The following is a 12515-nucleotide window of genomic DNA, read 5'->3' as shown; positions in this document are numbered from 1 at the left end:
CGCACCTCGCAGTCCGACGGGCACTTATCCCAAGACACGGGAAGGGCGGAGGCGACCCAAGAGCGACGGCGGAGGTGACTTGAAGGACGAGAAGGAAGGGATCTGATCTATTCGTTGCAATCTCTCCGGGAGTCTGTGAGTCACTGTGTTTGGCTTATCTTTGAGTGGTCATATGATGGTGTTATCTTAAGGGAGGTAGTCCCTGTGGCTTGTTTGGGGATGAAGATATTCGGAGCTCTCATCAACACCATGCCACAACGAAGAGGCCATGCCGCCCATGAGGATTATATTACTATCAGCTGACTCTGCAGACTAAGTGTTAGCCTAGTACCTGCACTTTTAGTCGGAATATCCTCACCGTTTCTCATTTAACATGTGCTCCCACATCTCCCGCTGCCAGATCAGGCCCAGGCCCCTGCATATGCGCCGCAGCATCCCTCTGAACCGTTCCCTCCTCGGCCTCCGAGTTCGCGTTCGCCGCCTTGAGATCTTGCCGTCCTCCACAGCAAGGCACGATGACGGATGCTTTGTTCTTGAAGCTGGGGACATCGAGTGCCGGGTTTGACGTGAAGAAGTCGGCAGGCCGGATGTTGACATGGTGGACCTCCACAGGCCTACCCTCCTGCGTTAGTACACGGTTTCTTTTTTTTTTTTTTCTTTTTCGTTTTCGGATTCTTGTACTCACATCACAGGCCAGTCCTCAACACGCGGGTTGTGTGTGAGTCCGAAGACGCTCCACAGGATAGGACTGCTCAGTCTGCCCTGCTCCTCAGCATTCTTTCCGCCGTCTTCGTCTTCGTCGTCTTTGTTGACCCGCTGCTCCCCTTCCTCGTCGTCGACGAACCAGTCGCCCCGCTGCACCATATCGTACACACCCCCCTTCTCCTCAGTGCTCTGGTTGGTAAACTCGCCGGCGGCCCAGAGCTCGCCGTCCCGATGGCCCGTGACCCAGACATGATGGTGCGCAAACTTGGCCCGACGCCCCTGCAGTCCGTTCCGATCGGCCAGCAGAAGCTGCGTCGGCGGCGGGGTCAGCTTGTATCCCACGGGCCGTCCCGAAACCTCGTTCTTCTTGCGCGCGTTCTCCAACCGGACAAGACGGTTGAGCATGGGCTCGGCGTCGAGCCAGCACGCCTTCTCGACCGTGCGCTTCCTGACCTCGTAGTAGTTCCCATACGGGTTCGTCTCCGGGTCCGCCGCGACCGGGACGCTCTCCTCGACAGCGACGCGGCTGTCTCCCGCGGCATACGAGTCGACGGCGGGGTCGATCCGCACGGCGAAGATGTGCTGGTGGTTCTGCGCCAGGACGCCCGGGGCGACGACGTTGCCGTAGGGCGACCGCTTCCCCTCGTCGATGGCGACGACGCTCACAATCCCCGTGGCGCGGGTCTCGAGGGTGATCCCGCCGGCGACGTCGAGCTTGTAGGCGAAGATGTACTCGTAGTTGGCGAGGGTGACGACGCACTGGACGACCAGCTCGCGCAGGCGGGTGACGACCGCGCGGTCGGTGCGGAAGTTGGTGTGCTTCCACCCGATGCCGTTGTCCTGCTCGTGCAGGCACACCACCGATTTGGCGAGCGTCGGGTTCCCCCGGGGGTCGGTCAGGTAGGCGTCGAAGTAGTGGATGGCGCCGAGGCAGTCGCAGCCGAGCTCCAGGTTGTTAGCGGCGCGGCCGAAGCCGCCGTCGCCGAGGTCGAAGGCCTGCTTCCGCTGGAACGGGGGGCGGGGGTCGCCGTAGGGGACGGTGAGTTCGCTGTAGCTGACGCGCAGGAGGATGGGGCGGTTGTCGTAGCAGAGGTCGTGGAGGACGGCGCCTTCACGCGGGGTGAAGCCGAGGCGGAAACGCCACTTTTGCCACTCTACCAGGTTGTCCGGGTGGACGGTGAAGGATGTGCCTTCGGGCTGGGTGATGTTGATGGGCTTCATATCGGTGCGAAGTGGGCGATCCAAGAGCTCGGGGACGTATTCGGAGGGTCGGGAGTTGAGGAACAGAGGTTTTGGTTTGGCATCTGACTCTCGAGGTGCTGGCTCCAAGCCGTCTTGGGCTGCTCCGCCGGTGGCCAAACGGTCGACTCGAATGATTTCCTTCGTGGCTACATCCATGACGGGGATGATGGGGATGGGAAAGCCGTAGTGATTTGAATCGGGATTGTTATTCGAGCCATCACGAGCGTAGACTAGGCCTTGCAGGAGACGGGGACGGTCGTCGTCCGGGTCAAGCCCTCCATAGGGCCAGGGGTCAATGGTGACGGTGAAGTGTTCTGGGAGGACAAACTCGGCCATGGCTTCCTTGAAAAGGCTGGACTTGACGCAGGCATCATAGAAGATGGCAAACTCGAACCTAGCATTTTGTGAGTCTTACACGACGAGGCAGGCTGCAGCTGTGGAAGGCACGAGCACGATAATGGTGGAATGGGGCACAGAGGGCACATAGGGCACATAGGGCATATCGTACGGGGGATAGCCAGCCTGGTCACGAGGACCCGCAACCCGTCTCTCTATTTCCCACGAGAGGTTCAGGTCGACGACGGACTGAGCGTATTCAAGGTGCTTCGTAGCGGTGTGAATGACGTCGTAATGGGCCACGGCCAGGCGAAGAGGCCGGGGCGTGCTGTCGGTAAGCGTGCCGTCATGTTCGGCCTGAAGAAACGAGACGAGGTCGGCTCTAGGAGGTTCGTGAAGGTAGATAGAACGAAAAAAGAGGCTGGAGTCGGGGCCGTATAGCTTGACGACGGTGTCGCGTGCTCTCTCAAACTCGGCCTTGGAGAGGGGGGCCAGGGGATGAGGGACTGCCATGATGTGACTGTGTCGCTAAGAGGTCAGAGAAGCAGAAATGCCAGATACCATTAGTGAGTTGAAGGTTGCGATGGAGGTTGAAGGGCGAAAAACAGCAATGTGGGAGAGTAAAGTCGGATATTGTTGATTGTCAAGTGATAAGGTACTGTGATGCTACGGGGACGATCCCGAGTACCTAAAGCCGAGAGCATGCGGTCAGTCAGTGTACAGATACCTCCCCAAACCAGAAGCAGGCAGAGGAGACTTGTTGTCGCCTTTAAAATCGCCCACCGATGACGCGAAGTAGCGTCGACTTCCTATGTTGCAGGTCACAGTACCTTCGGATTCGATGAGTGGTACAGCGTGGAGATGGAACTGTCATTTGTACTCCGTACAGAGAGATACATGGTCAGAGTAGGGGTTCAGATGTTGTTTGGCGGGGTAAATGGTGCACTCCGTGGGGCGGGGAAGAGGGGAGAGGAGGCAGAGTAAGGTATCGTAACCTCTCCGGAGTTGCAGTTCCTGGCCATTCAAGATAAGGCGTTTCAGTCTGGGTAGTTCTAAGTCTCTTGCCGTTTGGTGGGAACGGCGCTCATAGGCGGGCTTGGAGATGCGCACAGAGCGGTAAGACGTGGTGATGTGGGACGAGGTCTCGTACTAATTAGTGTACTCCCGAACTTATTTTGGTGGCGACTGTCTGTGCTTAGCTCAGCATTGATCTCACAAACCTCGACCAATTAACTGTCATGAATATGTCAAATACAGCGTAGTCAAAATCGTCATAAGATCGGTCAAAATTAATTAAGGCAATTATGTATAATTATAACTGTCTTAGACCGTCAGGGAAACGCTACCACTATATTTTATATAGTGCAGATTCTGTAAGCGTCTACCCGGATTATACTCTTAGTAAGCCGGCCTATTACGTAACCGAAAAGACTATAGTCTATTCGATATACCCCTTAATCGCCCTAAAATGTTAGTTAGGCGATTAAAGCTATTCGTAATCGGCAGATAATCCAGCTATATAATCTGTTCGCTATATCCGCCCTTAAATTCATTCTTTAGGTCCTCTCAATATTCTATCCGGACTTCGTCTAGCTATTTCTGCTATAACCGTTCCCGTATATCTATCACGCCTACCTAGGACCTGAATATCTTAAATTTCTCGCCGTATAACGCCTTCGTTAATCCGTCTACTGTAACCGCGCAGATACGGTTTTGGTATAGTGTTGTTAGCCGGTCATATAACTACCTTTTCGAGGTTACGGGGCCTGCCCCCTATATATATAATAAGGATAGGCACAGGATATCCCTATCGAGAGACTACACACAATTATTATCCTCTTTTACAATTACTTATTCTACGTTTAAGGTATCTTTCCAGTTTAACTTACGTTACCCTAATCAGAATAGTAACTACCAATCTACTTCTCTACTAAAGGATATAGTGGTGTTAGTTATATTTTGGTTATATATCGTAGTTTTACTGGACTAACCTCTTTATCTGATCTTTATCTTAACGATCTAGTGCCACTATATCTTTATCCCGTTATAATATAGTACTCGGAGGCGGATTTATTCAGCGTCCCTAAAGTATTCTAACCCTAATCAGAGTAATAAAGGCGTTTGAGGGAGGTTCCGGCCCTCCTAAACGGACTATTAGTTGATAACCCCAGGAAGAATATAAAGATACCGACTAAGGAAGGATTTAACGCTTTAAGACCGAGGGGTGATTTACCCTAATAAGATCAGGAAAAGAAATACTGCTTAGGTAAGAGTTAAAGAACTATTAACACTTTTAATTATAAGACCCGCCGCCACGGAGGTAGTAATTATAGGAATAGAAGAAACCGATTAGATCGTGATAGAGTTAGATTCCGGATATAGAATAGACTCGATAGGGGGCTTATAACCCCTACTACGAATTAAAATAGATTCTCGCACGATAGCGAAGAAAAGATAAGACCGCCGAGAGCAGCTTACCCGGATTAGAGTAACTAAACCCTAGTAGACCTAATAAAAAGCTAATACCGAGCGTAGGAGCGAAATAATAATACCTTATAAAAGGACCCGATAATCTAGTAAGGACCTCTATAGACCCCGTAAGCAGGTCGTGATACTTGTTTACGAGGCTTAGCAGGTAATACTTTTAATATTAATATCCGTAAGTATAGCCCCTTTACGAATAGGTAATCTTCTAATCGTGGGGGGCCTCTTCCTTTAAGGTAAGTTAGAAAAGCTAGACCCTAAAGATAAGTATCACGGAGTAAAACCTAGGACCGCCCTTTTATTAAAGACTTTATTACTCCTATTAAGATAAGATAATATATATAATAACCTAGCTAGTATCTAGAACACTTATAGGATCTTTTTACTAAACGATTAATTCGAAGAACCTTACCCTAAACGCCCTAACCCTATTATTATTATTCGCCTACCCCCTTATACTTATACCTAAAACACTATAAACACTTAGAATTAGTATCGCGAGCCTACCCCCTTATACTTATACCTAAAACACTATAAACACTTAGAATTAGTATCGCGAGCCGACCCCCGTTATTGTCGTTAGCGACTCCAATAATAAGGCTCCTTCGCCGGCTATTCCCCTTATTCTTACGCCCGCTACTTCTATTACCCCTAATTAGGGGAACTATAATATCGGGGCTATAGCCTTACCTCCGCCCGCTTCTAGGCCGACTACTACGTCTACCGCGGCTCCGACTACTATTTCGATAACTACCCCTAATACTACCCCCGGATTAGCCTTTAGATCTACCCCTACCTATAAATTAACTACTACCCCTACCCACCCTATTTTTACTACCTAGCCCGCTTCGAACGCTCCTACTACCGCCGCCCCTAAGCGTTAATAGCCCCTTACTACCGCTAAAGACCTAATTAAGCTACTATAAGCCTTAATAAGCCGTGACCGAGAGAGTACTATCGCCGAGGTCGTTAAAGCCCTACCCCTTACTACCGCTATATCGAGAGTACCCCTAAATCCCCTTGCTATTAAAGCTCCCCGCTTTAGTGGTAAGTCCCTCTCTATATTCCTTTAATAGTACGATAACTATACTAAGCTTAACCGTCTTAGTAAAACCGATAAGATCACCTATATTAACCTATACACGGACACAGCTATTCGTCCCGCCGTTAAACGCCTGATTAGAGAGGTTTAAGCCGCTAAAGACAGTTAGTCTAATCTAGTCGAGAAGCGTATTAAAGAGTACTCCTATTTAGATCCTAACTACTAACTTAACTTCTTTTATAAGGTTTATTAGCTTCGGGTAAAATATAAAACGTATAAGATTAATAGCGTTCGTTAGGTTAGGGACTTACTATAGTAAATCACTATCTAGAAGGCTAAGACAGAGCGGGTCTAAGGCACTTTTATCGAGGACTCTAAGCTCTACGGTATTATTCTTACTATTCTGTATAAGGATATCTATATATTTATCGCTAATAAGCTTGAAATTTAAGGCACCGACTTAAGAAAGATAGTTAAGAGCTATAAGCTGCTTTTAGACCTCCTACGCGAGTAGTCTACGGATATCTAGGAAGTTGAGGGTAAGCCTATAAATAAGGACGCTATACTAGGTATAGCTAAGTCTAATTAGCCTAATAGTACCGCTTTCTAGCCTATAATCTTAAGGCGGCCTATTATAGTTTAGGAGTCAATAGCCTCTTAATCGGATATAGATAAGCTCGCCGACCTCCTTAAGAAGTATACTATTTCCTTTATCTATAATAGAGCTAAAGGCGTTAGGGGTATTACCGCCTAAGTACTCGCCCTATTTAAGAGGATAGACATGGAGAAGGTCTAAGCCCTCCTCGCCACGAAGTCTAATCTAAAGAACGCCTTTATACCGTCCTTAAGTACGCCCCTTAGCCTATAATAACTACTTTAGTGCACTTCGCCACCCCTAATTAGACTAATAATACCGCTTTCTAGCCTAATAACGCCTAGTATACCGAGGAGATCTATTACGGAGGACCCCGCCCTAGATATAATAACCGGCGTAACGATAGCCGCCCGACCTAGTAACACGATAACCACCTAGAATAGTAAAGAGGTGCCTAGAATAATAGCTAGCCCCCGCTAGCACGCTACTACTACTACGGCTAAGAAGGGTATCGGAGAGATAACTACCCTATCCTAATCCACGATAACGCCTATAACCTAATCAAGTAGGAGTTCCCCGCGTATTTAGTTCTAGATTAGACTAATACCTAGACAGCCTACCTAAAGAGCGAGCTATAAGTTAACGAGTACTAGCTATACCGACGGCTTATACTATATTAGCTAGCTACTAAGCTTTATAGCCGATTTAAGGAGCTTATAGACCTCTATACTAAGACCTTCTAGCCCACTACCCTCCCCTATAAGACTAATAAGACTAATAGGCTTATAATTAAGTATATAGTTAAGCAGGTATAGAAGTAGTAGACCGGTTAGAGTAGTTAGGCCACCTAAGCCACTTAAGCCTTAAGGGTCACTAAGGTCATAGGATCTATTAGTTTTATTACTACTAGAGTATATACTACGTCTATATCACGACCTACCTCGACTAAACCCCAGGACCCTCTTCGCACTATTAGGAGCGGTAGAGTTAGTAAACCCACGCTAAAAGTAGCTAGTTCCCCTAATTAGGCCGTTTAATAAACCCTATCGACTCTGGAAAGCTCCTAAAGGGTTATAAAGATAGTTAACGACACCGATATAGACGATAGTCTAACCCCTAATTCGATAGCCCCTATATCTAAACCCACTACTACCTTAACTATTACCCGGCCTGCCTTATAAGCCTTGGCTTAGAAAGATACCCTTAATTTATTCAACTAGGAGGCTATTATATAGCAGGTCCGAGAAAAGAGCCTAAAGCACCTTTTAGATATAGAGGTTAAGGTTCCTATAGTTTACCTCCTCTTTACTAATAGAGCTATCCTCGCGGACTATAAGGAGACGTTAAGGTCGATCGGTAACTAGGTAAAGCCTTATAAAGTTATCCGCTTAATCCCTAAAAAGGCCTTTTTTATAGACTCCTTACCCTTAGGACCCGAATATCCTGTATAGTTTATAAATACCGCGACCGCTACCCCTACGCCTAATAGTGCCCTATCTATCACGCCCGCCCCGATAATTAATAAACTAAAGCCTCCTACTATTTACGCTAAGTATATAACGATACGGGTTAGCCTAATTAAGCGAATAGCTGAGGCCTACCCTATAAAGAATCGTTTTTACGTAGTTATCGATATAGGAGCCGTCTTTAATACTATTCGGCTAGACCTTATAGAAAAGCTAGGATTATAGAGCCTTATCGGGAAAAGTAATATTATGATTAAGGGAATTAACGACGTGGATAGGGTAAACTATGCAGGATATCTAAAGGAGCACCTCTAGGTTAGGGACTAGTATAAGAAGGTCTATTTTATAGTGATTAAGGGAATAGGGCCTAGGATACTTCTTAGCCTGCCGTTCTTACTTAATAGTTACGCCTCTTTTACCTATAAGGACGAATAGATTAATATAGACTTCGCTTACGGGGACGCCCGTATTATTATCCTTATCGCTAGCAGAGAATAAGTTAACGACCGCCCTTATAGATAGAGCTAGCCTAAGTTTAAAGAGGAGGAGAAGCGTTAAGAAGAGGAGGATTTAATCGATTAGAGTATAGGATAGTAGGAGGAGGACGGCGTCCCTTATAGTTAGTCCGGGGCCGCTACCTTAATATCGAGTAACGATAGAGTTAACGGTTCGCCCGATTAAGGGGCGAAAGAGAAAGAGGAGGTATAGGAGGAGAAAGAGGAGAAGAAGAAGGAGAGTAATAGCGATATTTTCTTTTATTTAGATAATAAGGACGCTATTACTTTAGTAGCCTTCCTATTTACGGAGGAGGTAAAGCCCTTAACGAAGAGAATTCATATAGCCTTAAGGGCGACGCCACGAAATTAGGGCCGAGGATATAAAAGGTATATCGCGGAGGCTCCCTATATAATAACTACGACTATATAATAATAACTAATTTATACTAACTACTTATCTTTTTCGACTTTTCTATACTACTATTAGCCTAATTACCCTAATAGCCTTTTAGTCTTATATTATCGGAAAGACCGGACGATATAGGATATCCTAGATAAGAGCACTTAAGGCTTTAAAGAAAGAGGAGGATAGTATTACTAGTATAGCCGCGGTTACGACGAAGAGGCTATAGTAGCTAAAAAGGAGGAAGTCCTAAGATTTTATTAAAGAAGCGCACTATCCCCCTAATCCTAAAGGCGTCTTTACTATATAGAAGTCTAAGGCTTTTAAAGTTTACCCTCTTAACGATATCCCGTCTAATAGAAGTATCCCTAATAAAGACCCCTATTAGAAGAAGAATATCCTGGTAGAAATTAAAGAGGAAGACTAGAAGCTAGAAGACGAGCGGTTTATTAGCCTAATCACACCGAAGTTTTCTAAAATTATACCCCGTTCGCGCCTTACGCCCGAAAGACTCGACGCTATCCTAAAGACCCTTAACCACTTAACCCCTAAAGAAAAGGAGCTCCTAATAAAGGTCCTCCTAAACCGAGAGGCAGTTATTACGTGGGACTAGACTAAGTACGGCCGCCTCGACGAATAAGTAGCCTCTCTATAAAAGATTCGGGCGGTTCTTTATAAGGTATAGTAGGCGAAGGGGATTCTTATCTCTAAGGCTCTAGAGTCTATAGTCGTGCAGATCATAAAGGACCACCTTAAGAAAGGTATAATCGAGGAAAGCCACGTAGCTTATCGTAACCCCTAGTTCCTAATTAAGAAGAAGGACGGTAATATACGGCTTATTAACTCGGCTACTAAGATTAATATAGTAACCCTTTAAGATACCTGTATACCGCCTATGGCTAACGGGTTCTCCGAGGATTTCGCTATATATAAGCTTATATCCCTCTTAGACCTCTTTTCCGGCTACGATTAGGTTACCCTTAACGAGGAGTCTCGAGATCTAACCACCTTTATAACTATTATTAGACTTTTTAGGATATATACCCTTCCCTAGGGGGCTACTAACTTAGTAGCCTAGTTTATACGTATTATAACCCGTATGCTTTACGACCTTATCCCTTAGTACTATAGACTCTTTATTAACGATATTATAGTGAAAGGACCGATAACCACCTATAAGGATACCCTGATTAGACTAGGAATTCGCCGTTTTATAGCCGAGTATATCGCTAATATCGATAAAGTGCTTTTTAATATAGAGCTAGCTAAAGGCACCGTCGTAGGTATTAAAAGCTAGTAGTATTAGAAAGTAGCTATTATCGTGGGCTACGTCTATAGCATTAACGGTTATTTCCCTAAGTAAGCTAAGATCGTAAAGGTCTAGGAGTAGAAAAGGTATAGTATAGACTTTAATATTCGTTTATTCCTCGGTCTTACTACCTTTTACCGAGTCTAGATTTATAAGTTCGCCGTTGTCGCTAAACCCCTAACCGACCTATTACAGAAGAATACTACCTTTAAGTAGGAGGAGCCTTAATAATACGCTATAGACGCCCTTAAGAAAGCCCTTACTACTACCCTTATCCTGATTACTATCTAGTATAGCGAAGGCGTAAGAGTTATCTATATTATCGTCGACGCTAGTATAGATAGATAGGGTGGAATCCTTGGATAGTATATTAAGGATAAGAGAGCCGTGGTATAGTATAAAAGCGGATATTAGTCTCCCACGGAGAGGGTCTATAACGCTAGTAAGCTAAAGCTAAGGGGAGTCCTAAAGACTCTTTAGCGCCTATATAATTACCTTTATAGGGTTTATTTTATCCTTAAGACTAATACCTAAGCCCTTTTATCCTAATTAAAAGGATCTGCTACTAACCTCCTTAATACCCTAATCACCCGATAGCTCGCCTAGATCCGGCTTTTCGACTTCGATATTAAGTATATTAAAGGATCTAAAAACACTATAGCCGATAGACTCTCGCGGATACCCGGAATACCCTCTAATTAGGCTAATAATAATACCGAAGGAGACCTAAACGACTTCGTAGATAATAGAATCTTCCTTATAGAAGCCGAGATATAATTCGACAACCCTACCCTGGCTAATAATATCCTTAATAAGGACCTTACCTGGAATTAGTTTTCCCGATAAGTAGCCACTTTCTTAACGACCTTTCGCGTGCCTAGGGGAATAGACCCTAAGGAAGCCCGCAGAGTTAAAGATAGAGCTACCCGTGTATTCCTTAAGGACGGACTACTATAGACCCGAGTAACTAAAGCCGATTCGACCCCTAAATACTAAATCGACGATAAAGATACTTAGGTTAACCTAATCAGGAGAGCCCACGATATATCCTGATACCGAGGAAGGTAAGGCACTTACTATCGCCTCGCCGCTAACTACTTCTAGGATAGTATCTATAAAAGCGTTTAGAGGTTTATTAAGTCCTGTTCTGAATACTAGGCCCGCCGTAGCCGTTCCTAGGAGGACCCCCTATTTATAATAAGCCTACCCGAGGCCGCCCTCTCTTTTACCTATGTCTGTCTAAACGTTTAATATCTTTAAGGATAGTATCTTATAAAGGCCCGCTATATATTTACAGGTTAGGTTAAGGCCCGACTACTAAAAAAGAATACGTCTAAGGCTATTACCTTATTCTTATAAGAAGATATAATCTATAGGTATAGACTTTATATAATCCTCCTTATAGATAAAGGTCTAGAGAATAAGGGTTATATAATCAAGCTAAACCGTCGCTATAGGACTACTTAAAAGCTCGCCTCGGCCTATTACCCCCGCGCTAATAGCCTTAACGAGGTTAGGTATAAAGCTATTACCCACGCTCTATCTATCTAGTTAAAGCTTTACCCTAAAGCCCTTTATAAGATCCTCCCGATAATCCTCTTCGCTAACCGTATAACGGTAAGAGCTTCTACTAGCCGTACCCCTTTCTTCCTTCTATATAGCCATAAGGCTATTACGCCGATTAAGACGACCTGCCTAACCTAAAGAGTACTAGACTAAGGCCGCGTTAAAACCCCTAAAGATAAGATAATATTTCGGTTAAGGGCTTTTACCTAGCTTAATACCGACCGATATACTGCTATTACTATAATTATTAAATAATAAGGGCGACAGATAGCCTATATTAACGCTAGCCGTGCCCGGGTACTCCGTAAGTAAAGGCTATAAGTTAAGGATCTTATACTAGTTCACGATACTAAGAATGCTATCGATATAAGCCGTAAGGCTAAGCTCGACTACCGCTAAAACGGCCTATATCGTATCCGGAAGGCTAATTACGATAATAAGTCCTTTATCCTTAAGACTTTTACTAGGGAAGAACTAAAAGGGATTACTTTTACTGCTAACCGCCTAAAGAAGTTTATCTAAAACGACGATAGGTATTAGGAGCCTAGGGACTAGACTATACTTAAACGGGACTATAGCGAAGAGCTTAAGATTATATACCCTGCCCGAGGAGCGCCTATTACCGAAGAAGTCACCGAAGTACCCCTTTTATCTAGCGAGGACCCTAAGGAAGATACTAGGGCCGAGGATAATATTAGTTCCCCTAATTATACTATTAACGATATTTTACGCCACTCCGAGAGACTAGGAGAGTTATTAGGGGAGTAGTATAAAGAGCTAGAGAAAGAGTTAAAAAAGGTAAAGGAGTTTAGTACTATCGAGGTATAGATTCTATAGCGCTTAGATTTTAACCCGAGTAAGTACGAGGAT

At 45.2% G+C, this 12515-nt stretch overlaps 1 protein-coding gene across 1 annotated transcript; it reads right to left on the bottom strand.

The window, feature by feature from the left end:
• Window positions 1-364: 364 nt before the first annotated feature.
• SODALDRAFT_286428 (copper amine oxidase) lies at window positions 365-2796 on the bottom strand (the record flags this gene model as incomplete). Its single annotated transcript, XM_028608535.1, has 3 exons — window positions 365-614; window positions 686-2341; window positions 2456-2796. 3 exons carry the CDS (start codon window positions 2794-2796, stop codon window positions 365-367), a joined length of 2247 nt encoding a protein of 748 aa, XP_028462278.1.
• Between the last annotated feature and the right edge of the window lie 9719 nt (window positions 2797-12515).

This window comes from Sodiomyces alkalinus (assembly GCF_003711515.1).
Source record: "Sodiomyces alkalinus F11 unplaced genomic scaffold SODALscaffold_19, whole genome shotgun sequence".
NCBI lineage: Eukaryota > Fungi > Ascomycota > Sordariomycetes > Glomerellales > Plectosphaerellaceae > Sodiomyces > Sodiomyces alkalinus.
The sequence above is the reverse complement of the archived record's forward strand: the minus strand, read 5'-3'. Positions and strand labels throughout refer to the sequence as shown.